The 20,740-nt window shown below is 29.5% G+C and overlaps 1 protein-coding gene across 3 annotated transcripts in view; it reads right to left on the reverse strand.

Moving 5' to 3' along the window:
- Positions 1-3,680: 3,680 nt before the first annotated feature.
- The window catches only part of LOC111637419, a 62,282-nt gene continuing 45,222 nt past the window's right edge, over positions 3,681-20,740 (reverse strand). For all 3 annotated transcript variants that reach the window (XM_023382904.1, XM_023382906.1, XM_023382905.1), the window contains exons 8-9: positions 18,015-18,233; positions 3,681-3,891 (exon numbers count right to left, since the gene is read on the reverse strand). In XM_023382904.1, the coding sequence (XP_023238672.1) occupies positions 3,835-3,891; positions 18,015-18,233 (276 nt within the window). In that variant the 3' untranslated portion in view covers positions 3,681-3,834. The remainder of the gene's footprint in view (positions 3,892-18,014; positions 18,234-20,740) is intronic.

Here is a 20,740-nt window from a genome sequence, read left to right on the forward strand (position 1 = left end):
AAATTTTAAAGTAAGAATTAAATTAACAATAATCACATCATTATTAAAAAAAAACAAGTACAATAGTAGATTTGCATTTTCCCAAATTAGAATCATTTTGGACATCTGTTTTACCTGGTACTTTGTTATCATAATTTTGTTATTTGGTTTAATCTGGTTTTTTTATACTAATAACAGAAAAGTCCACTAATGAGTCATTGTCATGTATGGGAGATAGAAATTATTCACATAACACTAGCTTATTTTCAATTAAGTAATAAGCACTAAATAAGGTAGACTGAATAAAAATTGGCAATTTTTGTACTCTATAACTAAATTAATCATAATTTCCAAACAATAATTTTTATATGTATCATAACAACAAATTAAACTTTCAGATTTAATAAAAATTTTACAAATTATAACTATATAAAAATATATTGGTTTTTACACATCAGTTAATGAAATTTATAATTTAAAATGATATATTTCATTTGAATATATTAATTTAAATGATATACTTCATTTATATTTATTTATCAAATCAAAATATTTTCTTCTTCTAAAATATATATAAGAAGAAGAGGGGAAAAATCAATCATATATAGAATGCTTAATTGTTTAAAATTCTTTATATTTTAACGTAACCACAGTTGTTATCCCACTTACACTGAAGTTCATTTTTTACCTGGAAAAAAATTATCAATAGTATCATTTTCATTTTTATTTCATAATTATTATAAAAAAGTTAAAACTTACAACTTTATGTACTAAATTTATATAATTCAAATTCTTATTATCAAATTCTTTTTAAAATACAAAGCAGAAAGACAGATTTTTTAATGACATAAGAACTAAAATATTACTTGCATAGGATATAATAAATTTTAAAAAAAATTTGTTTTATACATCAAAATATTTAATTTTATTCAAATTTATAACAATTATTTTAAATAACAAATTACTTTTGATATTGAAAATATAAATACTTCGCAGTGGTGTGTATGTGATGATAGGGAAGCTGTGCTGGCCCTGAATAGATTTTAAGATTTACATTTAATAGAAGATGAAGACCAGGCACCACTCAAAAGGTATTATCCAGTTTGGAAGAAGTAAGAGGGTGAAAAATGAGGAAGGTTTGGTAGAGGTGGGAGGAAGGGAAGGGAGAAAGGNTAGCAAATAGTATGCTATAAAAATTTTAAAGTAAGAATTAAATTAACAATAATCACATCATTATTAAAAAAAAACAAGTACAATAGTAGATTTGCATTTTCCCAAATTAGAATCATTTTGGACATCTGTTTTACCTGGTACTTTGTTATCATAATTTTGTTATTTGGTTTAATCTGGTTTTTTTATACTAATAACAGAAAAGTCCACTAATGAGTCATTGTCATGTATGGGAGATAGAAATTATTCACATAACACTAGCTTATTTTCAATTAAGTAATAAGCACTAAATAAGGTAGACTGAATAAAAATTGGCAATTTTTGTACTCTATAACTAAATTAATCATAATTTCCAAACAATAATTTTTATATGTATCATAACAACAAATTAAACTTTCAGATTTAATAAAAATTTTACAAATTATAACTATATAAAAATATATTGGTTTTTACACATCAGTTAATGAAATTTATAATTTAAAATGATATATTTCATTTGAATATATTAATTTAAATGATATACTTCATTTATATTTATTTATCAAATCAAAATATTTTCTTCTTCTAAAATATATATAAGAAGAAGAGGGGAAAAATCAATCATATATAGAATGCTTAATTGTTTAAAATTCTTTATATTTTAACGTAACCACAGTTGTTATCCCACTTACACTGAAGTTCATTTTTTACCTGGAAAAAAATTATCAATAGTATCATTTTCATTTTTATTTCATAATTATTATAAAAAAGTTAAAACTTACAACTTTATGTACTAAATTTATATAATTCAAATTCTTATTATCAAATTCTTTTTAAAATACAAAGCAGAAAGACAGATTTTTTAATGACATAAGAACTAAAATATTACTTGCATAGGATATAATAAATTTTAAAAAAAATTTGTTTTATACATCAAAATATTTAATTTTATTCAAATTTATAACAATTATTTTAAATAACAAATTACTTTTGATATTGAAAATATAAATACTTCGCAGTGGTGTGTATGTGATGATAGGGAAGCTGTGCTGGCCCTGAATAGATTTTAAGATTTACATTTAATAGAAGATGAAGACCAGGCACCACTCAAAAGGTATTATCCAGTTTGGAAGAAGTAAGAGGGTGAAAAATGAGGAAGGTTTGGTAGAGGTGGGAGGAAGGGAAGGGAGAAAGGAGGAGAGAAAAGAGGGAAAATGGGAAGTCATGGCATCCCGCTGGCCCTGGATAAAATCATTGGAAGCATATGATTTTGGTGTGTAGCATCCATGAGCTAGACCGCAAGAGGTTGGTGCTCTGTAAATCGTGTGTGCAAATATATATAATCTGGCCACTTTACACAATTCAATATTTTTGCTGTGGAAGTTGTCCCATATTCAACAATACAACATTTCCATTGGGAATATGCATATACAGTAGAGCCTCGAAAACTCGGCCTAATGTGGACCGAAGGGTGGCTGAGTTTGTGAAAATGCCAGGTTATCGGGAATGGAGTTAAAAAAGGATAAGTATGCGTGTTTCCTCAGAAAATATTGTACTGTACTTGCATGTATTGTTTGCTTGAGAATACAACAGAGAATAAACTGCCCAAATACCCTTAAACAAAGGAAAAGTACATCCTTTATAAAGGCATAGAGCCTTTACTACATGAAAATGAAAATTAATGAATACACTGTGTACAGTAATTTACTTCATAAGACAGACCTCAGAAAAATACTTTATAAGGCACAAAGCTGTCTATAATGAAAATTAATTAACTAAGGATTTTTTTGCCCTGCCAGGGTGTGGCTGAGTTATCCAGAGTGCCGGGTTATCGAGTGCCGAGTTTTCGAGGCTCTACTGTACTNGGTGAATGTTTCAAATTAAAACTATAGGAAATTTAAATTTTATATTCTGTTCTAAAACATTATTTTATAATGTAAATATTTTCACAACTAACTATTTGATTAATAAATTTATTTAATAAACAGATATAAAATAATTTTATTGTTTTACCAAGAGTATTAATACAAAGATTGTATAAAATATTTTAACATACAGGTATTTCATGTGATATATTAGCAAATAGTATGCTATAAAAATTTTAAAGTAAGAATTAAATTAACAATAATCACATCATTATTAAAAAAAAACAAGTACAATAGTAGATTTGCATTTTCCCAAATTAGAATCATTTTGGACATCTGTTTTACCTGGTACTTTGTTATCATAATTTTGTTATTTGGTTTAATCTGGTTTTTTTATACTAATAACAGAAAAGTCCACTAATGAGTCATTGTCATGTATGGGAGATAGAAATTATTCACATAACACTAGCTTATTTTCAATTAAGTAATAAGCACTAAATAAGGTAGACTGAATAAAAATTGGCAATTTTTGTACTCTATAACTAAATTAATCATAATTTCCAAACAATAATTTTTATATGTATCATAACAACAAATTAAACTTTCAGATTTAATAAAAATTTTACAAATTATAACTATATAAAAATATATTGGTTTTTACACATCAGTTAATGAAATTTATAATTTAAAATGATATATTTCATTTGAATATATTAATTTAAATGATATACTTCATTTATATTTATTTATCAAATCAAAATATTTTCTTCTTCTAAAATATATATAAGAAGAAGAGGGGAAAAATCAATCATATATAGAATGCTTAATTGTTTAAAATTCTTTATATTTTGACGTAACCACAGTTGTTATCCCACTTACACTGAAGTTCATTTTTTACCTGGAAAAAAATTATCAATAGTATCATTTTCATTTTTATTTCATAATTATTATAAAAAAGTTAAAACTTACAACTTTATGTACTAAATTTATATAATTCAAATTCTTATTATCAAATTCTTTTTAAAATACAAAGCAGAAAGACAGATTTTTTAATGACATAAGAACTAAAATATTACTTGCATAGGATATAATAAATTTTAAAAAAAATTTGTTTTATACATCAAAATATTTAATTTTATTCAAATTTATAACAATTATTTTAAATAACAAATTACTTTTGATATTGAAAATATAAATACTTCGCAGTGGTGTGTATGTGATGATAGGGAAGCTGTGCTGGCCCTGAATAGATTTTAAGATTTACATTTAATAGAAGATGAAGACCAGGCACCACTCAAAAGGTATTATCCAGTTTGGAAGAAGTAAGAGGGTGAAAAATGAGGAAGGTTTGGTAGAGGTGGGAGGAAGGGAAGGGAGAAAGGAGGAGAGAAAAGAGGGAAAATGGGAAGTCATGGCATCCCGCTGGCCCTGGATAAAATCATTGGAAGCATATGATTTTGGTGTGTAGCATCCATGAGCTAGACCGCAAGAGGTTGGTGCTCTGTAAATCGTGTGTGCAAATATATATAATCTGGCCACTTTACACAATTCAATATTTTTGCTGTGGAAGTTGTCCCATATTCAACAATACAACATTTCCATTGGGAATATGCATATACAGTAGAGCCTCGAAAACTCGGCCTAATGTGGACCGAAGGGTGGCTGAGTTTGTGAAAATGCCAGGTTATCGGGAATGGAGTTAAAAAAGGATAAGTATGCGTGTTTCCTCAGAAAATATTGTACTGTACTTGCATGTATTGTTTGCTTGAGAATACAACAGAGAATAAACTGCCCAAATACCCTTAAACAAAGGAAAAGTACATCCTTTATAAAGGCATAGAGCCTTTACTACATGAAAATGAAAATTAATGAATACACTGTGTACAGTAATTTACTTCATAAGACAGACCTCAGAAAAATACTTTATAAGGCACAAAGCTGTCTATAATGAAAATTAATTAACTAAGGATTTTTTTGCCCTGCCAGGGTGTGGCTGAGTTATCCAGAGTGCCGGGTTATCGAGTGCCGAGTTTTCGAGGCTCTACTGTACGAACTTATATTTGAATATACAATAGCAATCTTATCATTATTTTTTAATGTATAGAAATTTGTAATAAGATAATACATAATTCGATTATAATAAAATATTAATTTTATTTAATTAATTCAAAGTATGTTAAAATATGAAAATAATTGCACAATATATATTTATATTTTATAAAATACAAGGGAAGCAGTGCTTTCACAGTCTCCATAGACGGCACATCCTTTGTTATTATTATATTAATCTTTTTCAGTAGCATTGAAAGTTTCTCCTTTCAGACTCTGATTTTTCAATGATTTCAATGCCAAAATAAAAACATGCAAAGAATATTTTAAAATTTCTACATTTAAAATTTAAATGTTTAACATTGCAACTATTCTTTAACTTCTAGGATATAAATGAAGAAGAACCGTCACATTTTAATTTTTGTATTTTTAATATTTTGTATCTTGTAACATGTTTCACAACAGTTACACCTAATAAATTCTAAACATTAGTTCTTTGCTAAACAATTTTATCCAGAAACTTCTGCATATTTTTCTTTGTTATTGTATATTGTCTACAATAAAATTTCTGTATTATATGAGACCATTAGAATACATTATCTTTGTTATTGATATATTCAGATAGAATGTCCTTTAACTGGTAAGATTTTAGTCTTACAATTATTATTTGAAAATATGAAATAAATGGAATTTAAAAATTAGTTAGTTAAGAAATATTTAATTTTCAGAAGTTAGAATAATATACAATCCCATATAAGTATTGGTTAGTTAAGCAAATTTTATAGCATAAATAAAATTAAAATACTCATAACTTTATTTCTTATTTTTGTAAGTTTCCATATGATTTTGTTGAATATAAAGCCATTTTTACTGTAACATTAGGAATTAATTTTCTCTTCCCGAACTATCATTTTTTAAATATAAAGTTACATATCTTGAAAGCAAATCTTTTAATCTTAAAAGCTTGGTATTGTAGACAATTAAAATGAATAAATTCTATCTTTCAGGTAGATAACCCATGAATTATTTGCATTTAATAGAATTGCAGGCCAATTTTAAATTTCAATCACAAGTTAAAGTTGGTTTACCCTGTAAGACTGGTAAGTGGCAAGCAACTGACTGACCCATTGGACAATTACCTATTCACAGGTTTGCAAGAAATGACACTGAATATTTAATTATCATATACTCGCCACTGTTTTTTATTACCTTAACTTGTTTTAATGAATTAAGATTTAACTTTTTAATAAATACTTATAATTAATATAGATTAATACAGTTAATTCATTAATACAAAATATAAGAAACAAAAATACAAAATAAATTATTAAAACAAATGAAACTCATGAAGAAATTCTGTTTAAAAGGTTACAACATTTTGAACAAAATTAAACAGAAAATAATTTTAATATCAATGATAAAGTTATTTTCTAAATTAAAAAAATCTAGGATAAAATATATTTTAAAATATTACAAATTGAAGACTAAATACAAATAAAAATTTGATGTCTCACATTTTCATGACCATAAGAATACAACTAACATCAGCAGTTTTTTTTTTTAATTTTTTCAAGAAATATTTTTACAAGAATCTGGTGCAAGAGGGGTTTTTAATCAGTTTACATATTCACAAGCAGAGCAGAGTTGATCTTAAAGAAAAGATCAACTCTGCTCACATTAATTGTGTTCCTGCGATTGTGAACAATGTGTAAACACTGTGAGGGACGAACCGACCCCCCATTAAAGTGTTATTTTAAACTTTAATTATTGGGAAATTCTTAACTTTGAGTGTTTTATCAAGTTAGGCTAAAAGCCATAAAAAATTATTTCCCACAGAGTTGGTTCCTTATTGAGGAGGATCCAGCTAGTCAGTGATATGTCACCCGGAACTTTGGATAAAGTGCCCACATTGGATGCCAGACCCTTAACAACAACCTCCTGACCTGACGGGAAAAACCCTAGCGGAATAACAAGAGAGAACAAAAAAAACACCCGAAGTCAGTCGTCTTCCAAAGTCCGTCCACCAAAGTCGTCCTCAAGGAGTAATACCGTGACCAGGAATCCAGAATTGAAACCGTGTTAACGATCGTGCCTTTTTATGGATATCAGCTCCTCTTCCGTGTCTCCATACCTCAATGCTCCTGTAAACGGACAAGACCCAGAACCCGTTGATCGAACATTCTATCAGTGGTGTCATCTTACTACAGATCTTTGACTCAGAAGAAAGGTATTTATCAACCCGCGATTCGCTTGTAAACTCTCTCTCTCTCGAACGGCCTAGTATAATTAGGGGAACTTTAGGCATGCTTGCTATCAAATATATCTGTGTATTTTCTTTGGTTCTTATTAAAATTGTTATTATTATCTTTGTTTCAAACATACAATTTGAAGCCGAAACAGAGTGTAATAATAGTTTAAATTATTTAGACATAACCATTAATAGAACTGACAATAAATTAGAATTCAGAAAATTTATAAAACCTACGCAAATACCAAAAGTACTAAATTATAAAACCAATGTTTCACAAGCTATGAAATTTAACATCTTTAAAATGTACATAAAAAAAATTAAAAACAGAACTAGTAAATTAGAAAATCAAGAGATGGAAATAGAACATGTCATAAAAATGTTCTTACTGAATAGTTACCCCAAAAAAATATTAGAAAAATGGTTAAACTGAACTAATAATAATGACAATAAAAATAGAAAATTTAAAAAAGATAGAAAATGTGTAAATTTGATGTATGTACCTAAACTGTTTGAAAGAGTTAAAAATATACTAAATGGAAAAGTGAATTTAATACCGGAAAAAAATAATTTATTTAAAAGATATTTATATCATAGGGTAGATAAAAAATTAGATTTAATGGAAGAAAAAGAAATTGTGTATTCATTCAATTGCAGCTGTGATCCGGTCAAAACTTATATAGGAGAAACAAAAAAAAAATTAAGCACAAGAATAAAAGAGCACATATGTGCAATAAGAGGTAATTATGCAAATTCTGCAGTAGCAGAACACTGCAATAGTTATGGGTGCCAAATCAACAAAGATACTATAAAAATTAAGAAAAAAGAATCAAATAATTACAAACGTCAATTATACGAACATTTAAACATAAAGAAAGAAAGAAATAGAATAAACAATAATTTGGGTCGTATAATCCACCAATCCTGGAGCNAGTGTAATAATAGTTTAAATTATTTAGACATAACCATTAATAGAACTGACAATAAATTAGAATTCAGAAAATTTATAAAACCTACGCAAATACCAAAAGTACTAAATTATAAAACCAATGTTCCACAAGCTATGAAATTTAACATCTTTAAAATGTACATAAAAAAAATTAAAAACAGAACTAGTAAATTAGAAAATCAAGAGATGGAAATAGAACATGTCATAAAAATGTTCTTACTGAATAGTTACCCCAAAAAAATATTAGAAAAATGGTTAAACTGAACTAATAATAATGACAATAAAAATAGAAAATTTAAAAAAGATAGAAAATGTGTAAATTTGATGTATGTACCTAAACTGTTTGAAAGAGTTAAAAATATACTAAATGGAAAAGTGAATTTAATACCGGAAAAAAATAATTTATTTAAAAGATATTTATATCATAGGGTAGATAAAAAATTAGATTTAATGGAAGAAAAAGAAATTGTGTATTCATTCAATTGCAGCTGTGATCCGGTCAAAACTTATATAGGAGAAACAAAAAAAAAATTAAGCACAAGAATAAAAGAGCACATATGTGCAATAAGAGGTAATTATGCAAATTCTGCAGTAGCAGAACACTGCAATAGTTATGGGTGCCAAATCAACAAAGATACTATAAAAATTAAGAAAAAAGAATCAAATAATTACAAACGTCAATTATACAAACATTTAAACATAAAGAAAGAAAGAAATAGAATAAACAATAATTTGGGTTGTATAATCCACCAATCCTGGAGCACCATACTTGATGACGTTTATAAAAAAGCATAGTTAACAGTCTCCCTAACATAACACTGTTGAATGGTGAAAAATAGATGCAAGTTTTTTGGTTTCTTATATGTTGTTGTTAGTTTTTAATAATTTACAACCTTTATTTACTATATTTATTTAATTTAATTATATAGTGAAATGTTTAATTATACAACGAGAAAGATACATTTATACTCGGGATTGGAATATGTATTTACAGTAAGTTTTAAAATTGTTTTTTATGGCTAAGTGAAAAATTTTTTAACTTATACAGTAACTTATTTGTTTTATTGTTGTTACCTTTTTAGTGTATTGAAGTAGTACTGCTGATGAGGGGCATGCTAGCCTGAAACACGTATAATATGTGTACAGAAATTATTACTACAGGTGATATAATAAAGAAATTTTGTTCTTTCCTGAACTAACTCTCATTGCTGTGCCAATCTTTAAACACCAGTATTAAGTCCTATTAATAAGTAAAGTCCAAGTAGACAATTAACAATAACATTAAAATTAAAAAATAATTGCTGGAATAGGTTTTTTTTCTTTAGATAAACCAAAATGTATTAGACCTGCAGCCTAACCATCTATTTTTAGAAAAAAATATTTCATATTAATTATTAATATTCATCCAAACTAATGGCTGAATAATCCAGAAATTCATATGATTATTATAGAATATTTGGGCTTGGTTGTTTATATATCTAGAATTATTTACTAACAAAAATGAATCAAAAAAGTAATGCTTGAAATAACAACAACTCAAAGCCCGAATAGTATATAATAAATTACTAAACGATCGCCTAAATATTGGGCTATAATTAAATGATTGGAATAAAGTAATTTGACATCGGAGGTAGGCATTAGGCGCCATCTCTTAAGTAAATTAATACTTAAAATTAATTATTAATTTTATTTATGTTCATAAATCCACTAAATTAGCAAAAAATTAGCTAAATTGGCAACACTAATCTAACACGGCTAGCTGGCGCGAGCATGCAATTGTAGTACCACTTCCGGTGTTGGGAATGATGATGAATATAGAAAATACTGACGAATATGGAAAAATAAAAAAGTCATCAAAAGGTGATGAATATCGAATATTACGAATATANTATTATAGCCCGATATTTAGGCGATCGTTTGGTGATGTATTTACTACTCGGGCTATGAGTTGTTGATTTATATATATATATATACCTCGCCGGGTGTTGCGTTAGCTGGCTGAGTGCCGCTATGGCCGTGGGCGAAGGAGTCGTCCCCAGTCAGTGATGTATTTAACCAAGTAAGGTTATATCTAAATCTAATATACTTCTGGAAGCGAAGACTAGCTCGAGGGTCTGGGTAGCGTAACTGGTAAGCGCGCCGCACGGCAAGCGGAGGCTGCGGGTTCGAGTCCCGCCCCGGGCCAGTTCTTTTATTCCAGAAGATTCTAAATTTATTTAATAATTTATTTATTTAATTTTAATTATTAATTTACTTAAGAGATGGCGCCTAACGCCTACCTCTAATGTCAAATTACTTTATTCTAATCATTTAATTATAGCCCGATATTTAGGCGATCGTTTGGTAATTTAAATGCTTGAAATGTAACTTCTGAACTGGAAATTATCTTGCTTTCAATGGCCACCTAAGAAGCATGAAACATATGGTAGGATGGGTTATACAAAGGTTTTACTTTTGTTCTTGCAATTTTCTGAGGGATATATATACTGCTGCAGGTTATACAACTGAAATTATGGTAACGTAAATCTTTTCTTGAGAAACATCTTCATTTTCAATTTTTTCTTCAATTATCTTTAATTTTTTATAAAATAGTTCAATAAATTTTTTGAATTTTCAATTTATATAGAAGATTACAATGATTTAATGAAGTATTAAAAACTTTTTTATAAAAAAATTTAGTCATCCCAAATGATACAGTTGTAGTCATTAAATTATAATTAATGTACTGTACAGAGTGGTAACAAAAGTCTCTTTCCAGCTAATTCAAAAAGTAATAGGGTAGACTTTTTGCCAATGTACACTGGTGTGTAAAACTTAAGCAACAATATAATTTTTAAGCAGACAGCCATGAAATTGTAGAAAATTGTATTGCAGTCATTACGATTAACACCCAACTCAGTAGAGTGGTGATCTGTATTCAGTGTAGTGCCCAAGCACTATGTATAGTTTATTTTATGTATATATGATGTGTGTCATGTCGGGTTTTGTTGTAAAATTCCGTTTTATTTTATGGTACCGGATTGTGGACAGGTTTGAACCGTCGAGCTTGTTGATTGGTCAATGACCAACATCACGTGTGTTTCACATCACACCCAATGGCAGGAAGTATAAATATTGGAACTCCCGTCCAAAAGGGAACTTTTTCCAGTTCCTGTTTCTGGAGTGATCAACAGACTATGTGGTGTAAGAATAAAGAAAAAAAGGACTGACACGTGTGAACTTTCAGATGAAGACAACGGAATCCAAATTCATCGTAGAGAATACGCCCGTTGTTCACAAAATAAGTGCAAGATATTAAAACAGGAAACATCGAAGGACCTCCGAAAACCGTTATTTTTGTCGGTATGTTGATTATTGTGTCTTTTTAAAAAGAAGAAGTAATATCTTCAATCCTTCCTCTTGTACAGTGTATGTGTTCCATAATCTTGTAAATTTAAATAGATTTATGTTCTTCTCATGTTTTAGAACAGATGAATGTTTTGTAAATATTTATGATTAAATCTTTGTTACTAAAATTTAACCAGATTTGTAAAGTCCTTAATTTAATTTGTCTGTGCCTTGACCCTCTAACATCGCCTAACAGACCTAGGTCTACTGGGGCATATCATCAGGAAGAAGCCATCACAGCTGACATGAGGGCATGTAGAACATGTGCAGTAAGTGTGCACAGTGCAAGACTACAATAAGAAGAAAGCTTTGATTCCATACTGTATGTGTTCTATTCATTTTTGAGCTAGTATGCTTTTTTCATCCTTTAAGTATGAAATACTCTCTGCATTCTGAATTTGAACATCTCCCAGGTAATTTCTTGCACAGTTATAGCAAAAAAATAATTGTTGCTTAAGTTTTGCACACCAGTATATTATGTTGAACATGCACTAAACAATAGTGCAAATTTATGTCTCCTCTCAGCCCTCTATGATAGAAGGGCTGAGAGGAGACATAAATTTCAACTATTTATAAGTTATAATCTCAACTATTTATGAAAATAGGAAAACATTGTCTATTTCAAAGTTGCAGCATATGAAAAATACAAACAAGGGTTGGAAAAAGTAAATTTACTGTTGAGAGTACGGAAAATGCAGTTTATTTTTTTATTATTATTTATTTGTATTATTTGTCTTCTTAACATGCTGATTGACACTGTTTTATCACAATTACAGACAGCATGATAATGATGCTATACCTTTCAACAAGATGGGGTTCTCTATACTATGCCAATAACAATGTGTCAGTTTCTTGAACAATTACCCAAGAGATGGATAAGTCAATGAAATGAAATGGTCACCAAGATCACCAGAACTCACCCAATTCTTTTGGCCGCTATCAAAGATAAAATCTTTTCATGAAAACAATACACTGTGCATGATATGATTTGCTGTATCAGATAAGCCTGTCAAGAAAGTGATGACAATAAAGAACTCTGTGCTAAAGTGTGCTTGAGTGTAGCAAGTAAACTACAAGAATATATAGATAATAAAGGCTGGCAATTTCAACAATTACAAGATTATACCTAAGTGCACTGTACTATTACATTCCTTTAAGTCAGTGTTTTTCAACCTTCTTGAATGCGCGACGCCTTTACAAGTTAAAAATTCTGCCGACCCCCGGGGCCATATTAAAACTATATCAGTGAATTTAAAAACTATGTATTTAATTTTCTTCCTGTTGAGACAAATTATTGTTGATCTAAACGAAAATTTCATAAGAGTTGACAATAACACAGATAAAGTATGAGACTTCCTTTAATTATAACATTGGGCATGGGGAGCCGCTGACGTTTTTTTTTTTATAAGAACACGATTTACAGCTTCTACTTTTTATTTCTTTTTGCAAATCAGCTCACACTTTTTCGGCTATGATTTTCTGCGATCCCAGGCCCCTCCCTGGCTACACCCCCAGTTGAGGCCTAAATATCAATCAAAAAACCAATTGTACTGTAAAATAAACAGGTATAGCCTCACTGAAATTGTAGTTTTTTAATGTAGTGTAGGACCTACAAACACTTGTCTTTTTCTTTTACCTGCGATCCCGTGTAAGGCTTTGTGACCCCCAGGGGGGTCGCGACCCACAGGTTGAAAAACACTGCTTTAAGTTAATAAAGCTATTGTAATAACATAACCTACATGTCTTTTTCCATACAAACTATATGTAGGGAAAAAGACAACTCTACTGTTAGTTTTAGTGCATTCTAAAATACTAAGTGGGATCCTGGAACAAGCTGTGAAATATGGCATGTTAATACTTCACATCACAACATGCAGGGGGTTAAAATGCATCACTGAATAAAAAACATAATGCAGGAATAGTTGAATGTACAATTATGTTTAGGTTAGCAATGATAAAGATATGCAAATGATATGATTAAATATGCATAAAGGAAATTTAAGCTGAAAAATAATTCCAAAAATATCATGCACACAACTTTTCACTTTCCAGCACAATTACTTAATAATTGGACAAATGTTTTCAAACTGCTTTACAAATCAACTTCAGACTTACCTATACATTAATGCATTTTTGTTCTATTTCTAGAACATAAAATATTCAAAATATATTTACAGCAATTTTTAAATTTTGGAATTAACACAAAATTTAAATTTCATTCTTTTTATTTGCCTTCATGTAGACAAAGCTAAATCACTTATGCTATTATTAGAAAATCAATTATATAAGATCTTAGCAGAGTCCTTACAGGACTATGATTTCTCTGTACTGATCCACAAAAATTAGTTACTAGATTAAACAATATCACTTTAGTTGGGAAGAATACTTCACAGTGTTAGATTGTTTCACTGTACTAATCAATATACATGCAACCCTGCTTCTGCACACTGAGTGATTTTTTTACTTGAGAAAGTGGGCCTGTCCTTGTAAGATACGATTTAACTACCCTAGCAGTTTGTGCATTTGATTTGCTGGATTTCGAACTTCGTTTTGATGCTATGTTGGTTATTGCAGAAAGCTCCAATTTAGGTTGTAATTCCGGACAGCAGGTGTTCTTTATAGCAGCAATGTTGGGAGGAATGAGTTGTGCATAATCAAACATTGGAGTAGGTATATGTTTCGGACCTTGTGATATTATTTGATGAATATTTGCTGGTACGTTTGCATTTGCAAAATTATAATATGGAACTTCAATAATATTACTTCGTTTATGGCAGGACGTTTTCCGTAACCAATAATATTTACTATTCAATTTCTTCCTAATTTCTCGTGCATTTTTGTTGGCAATATATCTTATTTTGTCCAGTTGTTGGTACAGAATAGACGGATCACACTGCCTGTCGAAAAAGAGATGGGCCAGATACATCGTATCTTCTTCTTCCGATATCTTTCTGCATTTATTCTTAATAAGTCTTGCTAGGAGACTTCGTTCCATTCGAGGTAATAGCGAATTCGAACTTCTATTGGAAATGCTTGGTATTTAAAAGAAATGCACTTGGGGATTAGTCCGTTCTTTCGACATTTTAGTAAAAACCAAAGATGGGCTTTTTGTCTCAACCACGACGTTCTGGTATCCAATAAAGCAAAGAAGTGTTTTTTAGTTTCCATGAATGAAATTGTAGTTCACTTCACGCCACGTTTATAAATTAAAATTTGACACTTCCGTGTTGCGGCGTTATTGACAGCGATTTGTTAAATTTCAGACGTACTCACTAGTACTTTCAACAGTTTACAACCGTCGTCTTCAGGCGAAATCGAATACCTTAATTTTCGAAGTGATAGCTTTTAACGGACTTTCCAAATTACGTAATGCGCGTGGTTGGAATATAGAATAAATTAATAAAATTGAATAAATAAACTCGAATTCGCTATTACCTCGAATGGAACAAAGTCTCCTAGCAAGACTTATTAAGAATAAATGCAGAAAGATATCGGAAGAAGAAGATAAGATGTATCTGGCCCATCTCTTTTTCGACAGGCAGTGTGATCCGTCTATTCTGTACCAACAACTGGACAAAATAAGATATATTGCCAACAAAAATGCACGAGAAATTAGGAAGAAATTGAATAGTAAATATTATTGGTTACGGAAAACGTCCTGCCATAAACGAAGTAATATTATTGAAGTTCCATATTATAATTTTGCAAATGCAAACGTACCAGCAAATATTCATCAAATAATATCACAAGGTCCGAAACATATACCTACTCCAATGTTTGATTATGCACAACTCATTCCTCCCAACATTGCTGCTATAAAGAACACCTGCTGTCCGGAATTAGAACCTAAATTGGAGCTTTCTGCAATAACCAACATAGCATCAAAACGAAGTTCGAAATCCAGCAAATCAAAGGGCCTGTCCTTATTATACCAAAAACATAGAGCTTGCACACATACTATCTTATACATCATTTTTCAAATATAATGACATCACAGTCTTACAGCAATTCAGTGTACCCATGGGTAGCTCCATCTTGATACCTATGTAGATTTGTCATCTGAACTCTTGAGAAAAAATATTACCAGAATTTCTATCAAATATAACATTACATGAGGTATATGGATTATATAATCTGGAAATCAAGACTGGATATAAATTCTTTTGTATAGAGAATTAACACTAATTCATACAGTTTTACACTTGAGTTAGACTAGTTAGATCAGTACACTTCCTAGGATATAAACATTAAGTTAAAAGAGAAAAGCATCAATGCTAACTAGGTGATATGCCCTTCTTCATACCAGTAGACTCAAATGGCTCTTAATTGTACAAAGTAGCTGAATTCTGAATATTGATAAAACAAGCATTCACATACTGTACTAATAAGAATTAAAAAACATAATAGATATAGTCTAGCTCATGGATATCCAGCATCACTCAAACAATATCTAATTCAAAGATACATCAATAATGGTGAGCAATCCAACCTAATACTAATGTTGTACAACAAAACACTCCAGCTAAGTCTAGATGGGTGATAGTGGACTTTGATTTAAAGGTTTAAATCATTATATGAAGAAACAGCAAAATACGAGCCAAACTTGCATATCAACATAATAGCATGGACCAACTTCTACACAATAGCAAGGACACAATCTTATCTAAAACACCAGGTATATATCAAGTTCCAATTAAGGACAATAGATTTGATCGTGATCTGATTTACATTGGGAGTACAAATAGATAAATTTCTAGTAGAATAAATGAACACAGATACAATATTAAAAAGAAAAATACAATCCACCACACTAGCCATATATGCCTCTGAACCAAGGACAGAGACTAAACTTGAAGGTTCCAAACCAATCAAAGTGTAAAAGGAACAAGACAAGAACTTTAGAGATATTTGAAATTTATAAAACAATACTGAACAAGATCTGTTTAAACCACAAGGATTATGACTTATTATCAACCACATGGAGGTCATATTACGACAACTCCCAAACAAAATTAAAACCAAAACTAAACATAACAGAACAGCACTCATAACATCTCCCCCATTTTTGTTTATATATAATAAGTAATTATTTTAATGTACATTTATTTGTGATTAAACATTAAAAAGAACAAAATTTAAATATTTATGTTAATTCCAAAATTTAAAAATTATTATAGACATATTTTGAATATTTTAATGTACCAGAAATAGAACAAAAATACATTAATATATAGGTAGCCTGAAGTTGATCCATAAAGCAGTTTGAAAACATTTGTCTAATCATTATATAATTGTGCTGGAAAGTGAAAAGGCTATGTGTGCACTATTTTTATAATTAAATAGTAAATATAGAAACAACTGAATAGTAATCAGACTAAAATGAAATATAAAATGTACTTAACCAAATTATTATTTGCATGAAATGTATTGCAAACATTTCATGCAAATAATAATTGCTTCAGAGCTACATCAAGGCAAGTATACATATAACCACTGTTGGCCTGAGCAAACTCAGCACCCTAGGCAAATGACTTTGATATCGCCCCAAGAATATCTAATTTTTATTCAATATGCAGCACGCAATATCGCAATTGTGAGACTATGGCGCTACTTTCAAAATGGCGACTCACGGGTCAACACGCAAGAAAGGATTGTGATCAAAAAACATTTATTTTTTTCATTATTTATTGTAATTTAAGCATGTACTTTTGCCATGCCGCCCCCCCAAATTCAAGCGCCCTAGGCCATCGCCTAGTTTGCCTATATGAATGGGCCAGGCCCTGCATATAACCAACCATTATTTATGTTCATGTTCTTTACTTTTTTATGACATTACTTTGTATGAGTACAATGGGCTGATTCACAAATGAGGAACATAATGAAATAGTTTTTATGTATGGAGAATGTCACTGCAATGCTCATGTAGCTACAAGGTTATATGCACAAGTTTCCAAATTGTAAAATCATATCAATGATGAGAGACATCTGAATGAAACTAATAGTACATCAGATTGCATGAAAATAAGATGAACATGTGCTGTCCATGCAATCATTGTGGTGTACATGTTTACATATCTACTTAAACAGTACCCAATGACTGTTTGCAGAACCCATATGCATGCTAAGTAGAAGTTGTAGGTTCGGGTCTTGTTCCAAACTGATCGTTTCATCCAGAATACTCTAAATTTATTTATTTAATTCTAATGATTAAATTTAATACAAGATAGTAATTTAACCATCTACCTTTAGTCCAAATTACATAGCTTTTGTACATTTAATTAGCCAAAATGCAGCCTAATAATAAATCTGGCTTAATTATTTGATGGATATAAATATATGATATTATAATTAAAGCACTATAAAAAATTTTTTTAATGAAAGTTCTTACCAATAATCTGTCAGGTGTTACTAGTTGATAAGGTAATTTTCCATCTTTAGTTTTCACTTCTAGCAATTCAGAACAATGAACAATCAAAAAATTAATCAATTCCTTTTGACGTTCAATAGGCATATGATTTTGTAATGCTGCTTCATGAAGTATAGTTTTCCCTCTATTGTCTTGTATTAATTTTGCAATGCTGCTATCACATCCTTCAGTTAATAAAATCTAAAAATGAATTTATTGTAAATACTTTATTTACTTTCAAATATCATTTATTTAATCTTCATTAAATAAAATAAAAAAGAGATTTATATAAAACCTGTGCTTAAAAAATCTCAAAATAATACACAAGCAAGACACTATACACTTCTTTTTATTTCTTTTGTTTAAAATTTTTTGAAGTATTGAACTGTTTTATCTTTATTAAAACTTTACATTAATTTTAATATTGAATGAACATTTTTATAGCATAATTATTTTTGTTGTTTTATTTACAGCAAAAATTTTTCAGTCAGTCAAATAGTTTCAGTTCAAATACATAATGCCTTAAGAAAATATACTGTGGCAGCATTCTGGTCACTTGTTTAGAAGAGCATATTTGTATTGCAGTAGTGTACTGAATATAAGACTGAAGGAACTTAGTAGAATTAAAGAAATGGCCCAAACCGTGGTATACAAAAGTAGCATGATAAAAGAAGTGATTAGAAGCTATGAAAGAAGCAGACCAAAAATTCAAAACAGTAGACTCAGTACAGTCACAGTTTACTTTTAACAAGAATGAAGAACATTATGAAAGAAATGGCAAATCATAAGAGCTCTAAACTAATTTTCAAGAGCACCAAATATTTACAGTATATTGAAAAATGAAAAAGATACATTAATGAAAGAGAAGAAAGCAAGTGTGTGCAAAATACCTTATGGAAACAAGCAGTTAGGAATAGAGAAGAATTATATTAGTGTCACCAAAAGAAAATTAGGAGATAGACTTAAAGAACATAAATATAGTGTAAAAAAGGGGCCTTTACAATATGGTACTATCCCAGATGTCACAAACTGAAGGCAGAGATAGTTAAGACCCCCAACATTGGCACTAAATGCTGAAAAAATTGAAATATATAGAATTAGGTTAGAAGATAAATGTATTAATGCAAGAGATGCAAACAGTTTACCATCAGCAAGGAAGTTCATTGTAAAAAATGGAAGTTTCTTTAAAGAAACTCCTAGTTACCAGATTTGCTATAGGAAATGTCTATTTCACATAGATGAAAACATTTGTAAATTTTTTCCTTTTTTCTTATGTGCTGGTGTTGGTTTTGAGTGATATATTTATACAAACCCATATATATATATATATATANAAATAGTATATATATTACTTAAATTCAAGGTTTTAATAGTCACTTTTAGTTATTAAATAATGTCCAAAAAAATCTACACAAAAAACCTCAGACTCTAGCTTAACAGCCAGTAATTTTAAATTATGCTGCTCATGCTATAATTTGAAAAGTGAATGTAGTAAAATATTTTAGAAACTTTTTCTGCATTCAGTTTTCTGCTTTTTTCAAACTGGCAAAAAAAGAAAATGTTTTTATGCCTGAGTGTGTACAACTTTTACTTATTAAATAAAACATTAGGGAAAGTCTACTAACCATTTTAAATGACATAATTTCAAAATGGACTATAAAATTGCATTTTCCAACATTTTAAGGATGGATTACCACCACATAAAAGCAAATCTGGTAGAAAAGCAAAAATTCTAACAAAAGCCAAGTTGGAAAGATTGAAGAGGACCTTTGAAGACAGTAGACAAAGTTTCAATTCAATTTGTAGCCTTGAAACTGAAAAATTCATATAGTTAATGCCATGAGGTTTTGAAAACAAAAACACATTAAATAGCAAAAGAAGCAGGTAATTCTGATAGAACAGATACAAAGAACATTACCAAAGACAAAGTGTGGAAGTTCATGATGAAAAGTTCTTTATTTTGGATGACAAATCTTACTTCCTCTTCCGGCATTCAACAATCAATATTAATGGTGAATACCAGTGATATCTCCTCTATATCTGTCAATGTAAGGTTTTCCAAGAAAAATAAATTTAAGGGCAAAATATTGGTTTGGAATGTATTAGGACTAAAAGGATTGAGTCAAGCCCTAATGAGAAAATCAAGTTTTGCTATCAATATCAAGCAGTATTTAAATGAATGTGCATAACGTCATCTGTTTCCTTACATTAAAAATAATTATTTTTGAGCAGAATATGTTTTCTGGCCAGACCAAACAAGTTCCCACTATGCCAAAACAGTTCTGATTACCTATGATAAGGAAACAAAGTATTCATTGAAAAGGAGGACAACCCTGCAAATGTGCCAGAAATTAGGCCAATTGAGAATTTTTGGGAAATTTTCAAGGCAGCAGTTTACAAAAAAGAATGGAAGACAAAAAAAGGTGGATCAGCTGATCAATCACATAATGTCTGAAAATTGTGTGCAGTGCAAGTTTCATACAGAAACTTGCACTGCAAACTCAAAGTTGAATTAACTGCACTTAACAATAGGAACTTGTAAAATTACAAAAATAAAAAGATAATGTACAGTTTTTTTATCATTTTTTAAATGACTATTTAATTCATAGTTTTCTTTTTTCTAAGGCAAATCTATATTACACAAACTTGTGAAGAATTTTATGGACACCCACTATAATAGAACATTAATCACTTTAGTAATTAAAATG

Source organism: Centruroides sculpturatus, unplaced genomic scaffold (genome assembly GCF_000671375.1).
Source record: "Centruroides sculpturatus isolate CEXI.00-Female unplaced genomic scaffold, Cexi_2.0 scaffold172, whole genome shotgun sequence".
Classification (NCBI taxonomy): domain Eukaryota; kingdom Metazoa; phylum Arthropoda; class Arachnida; order Scorpiones; family Buthidae; genus Centruroides; species Centruroides sculpturatus.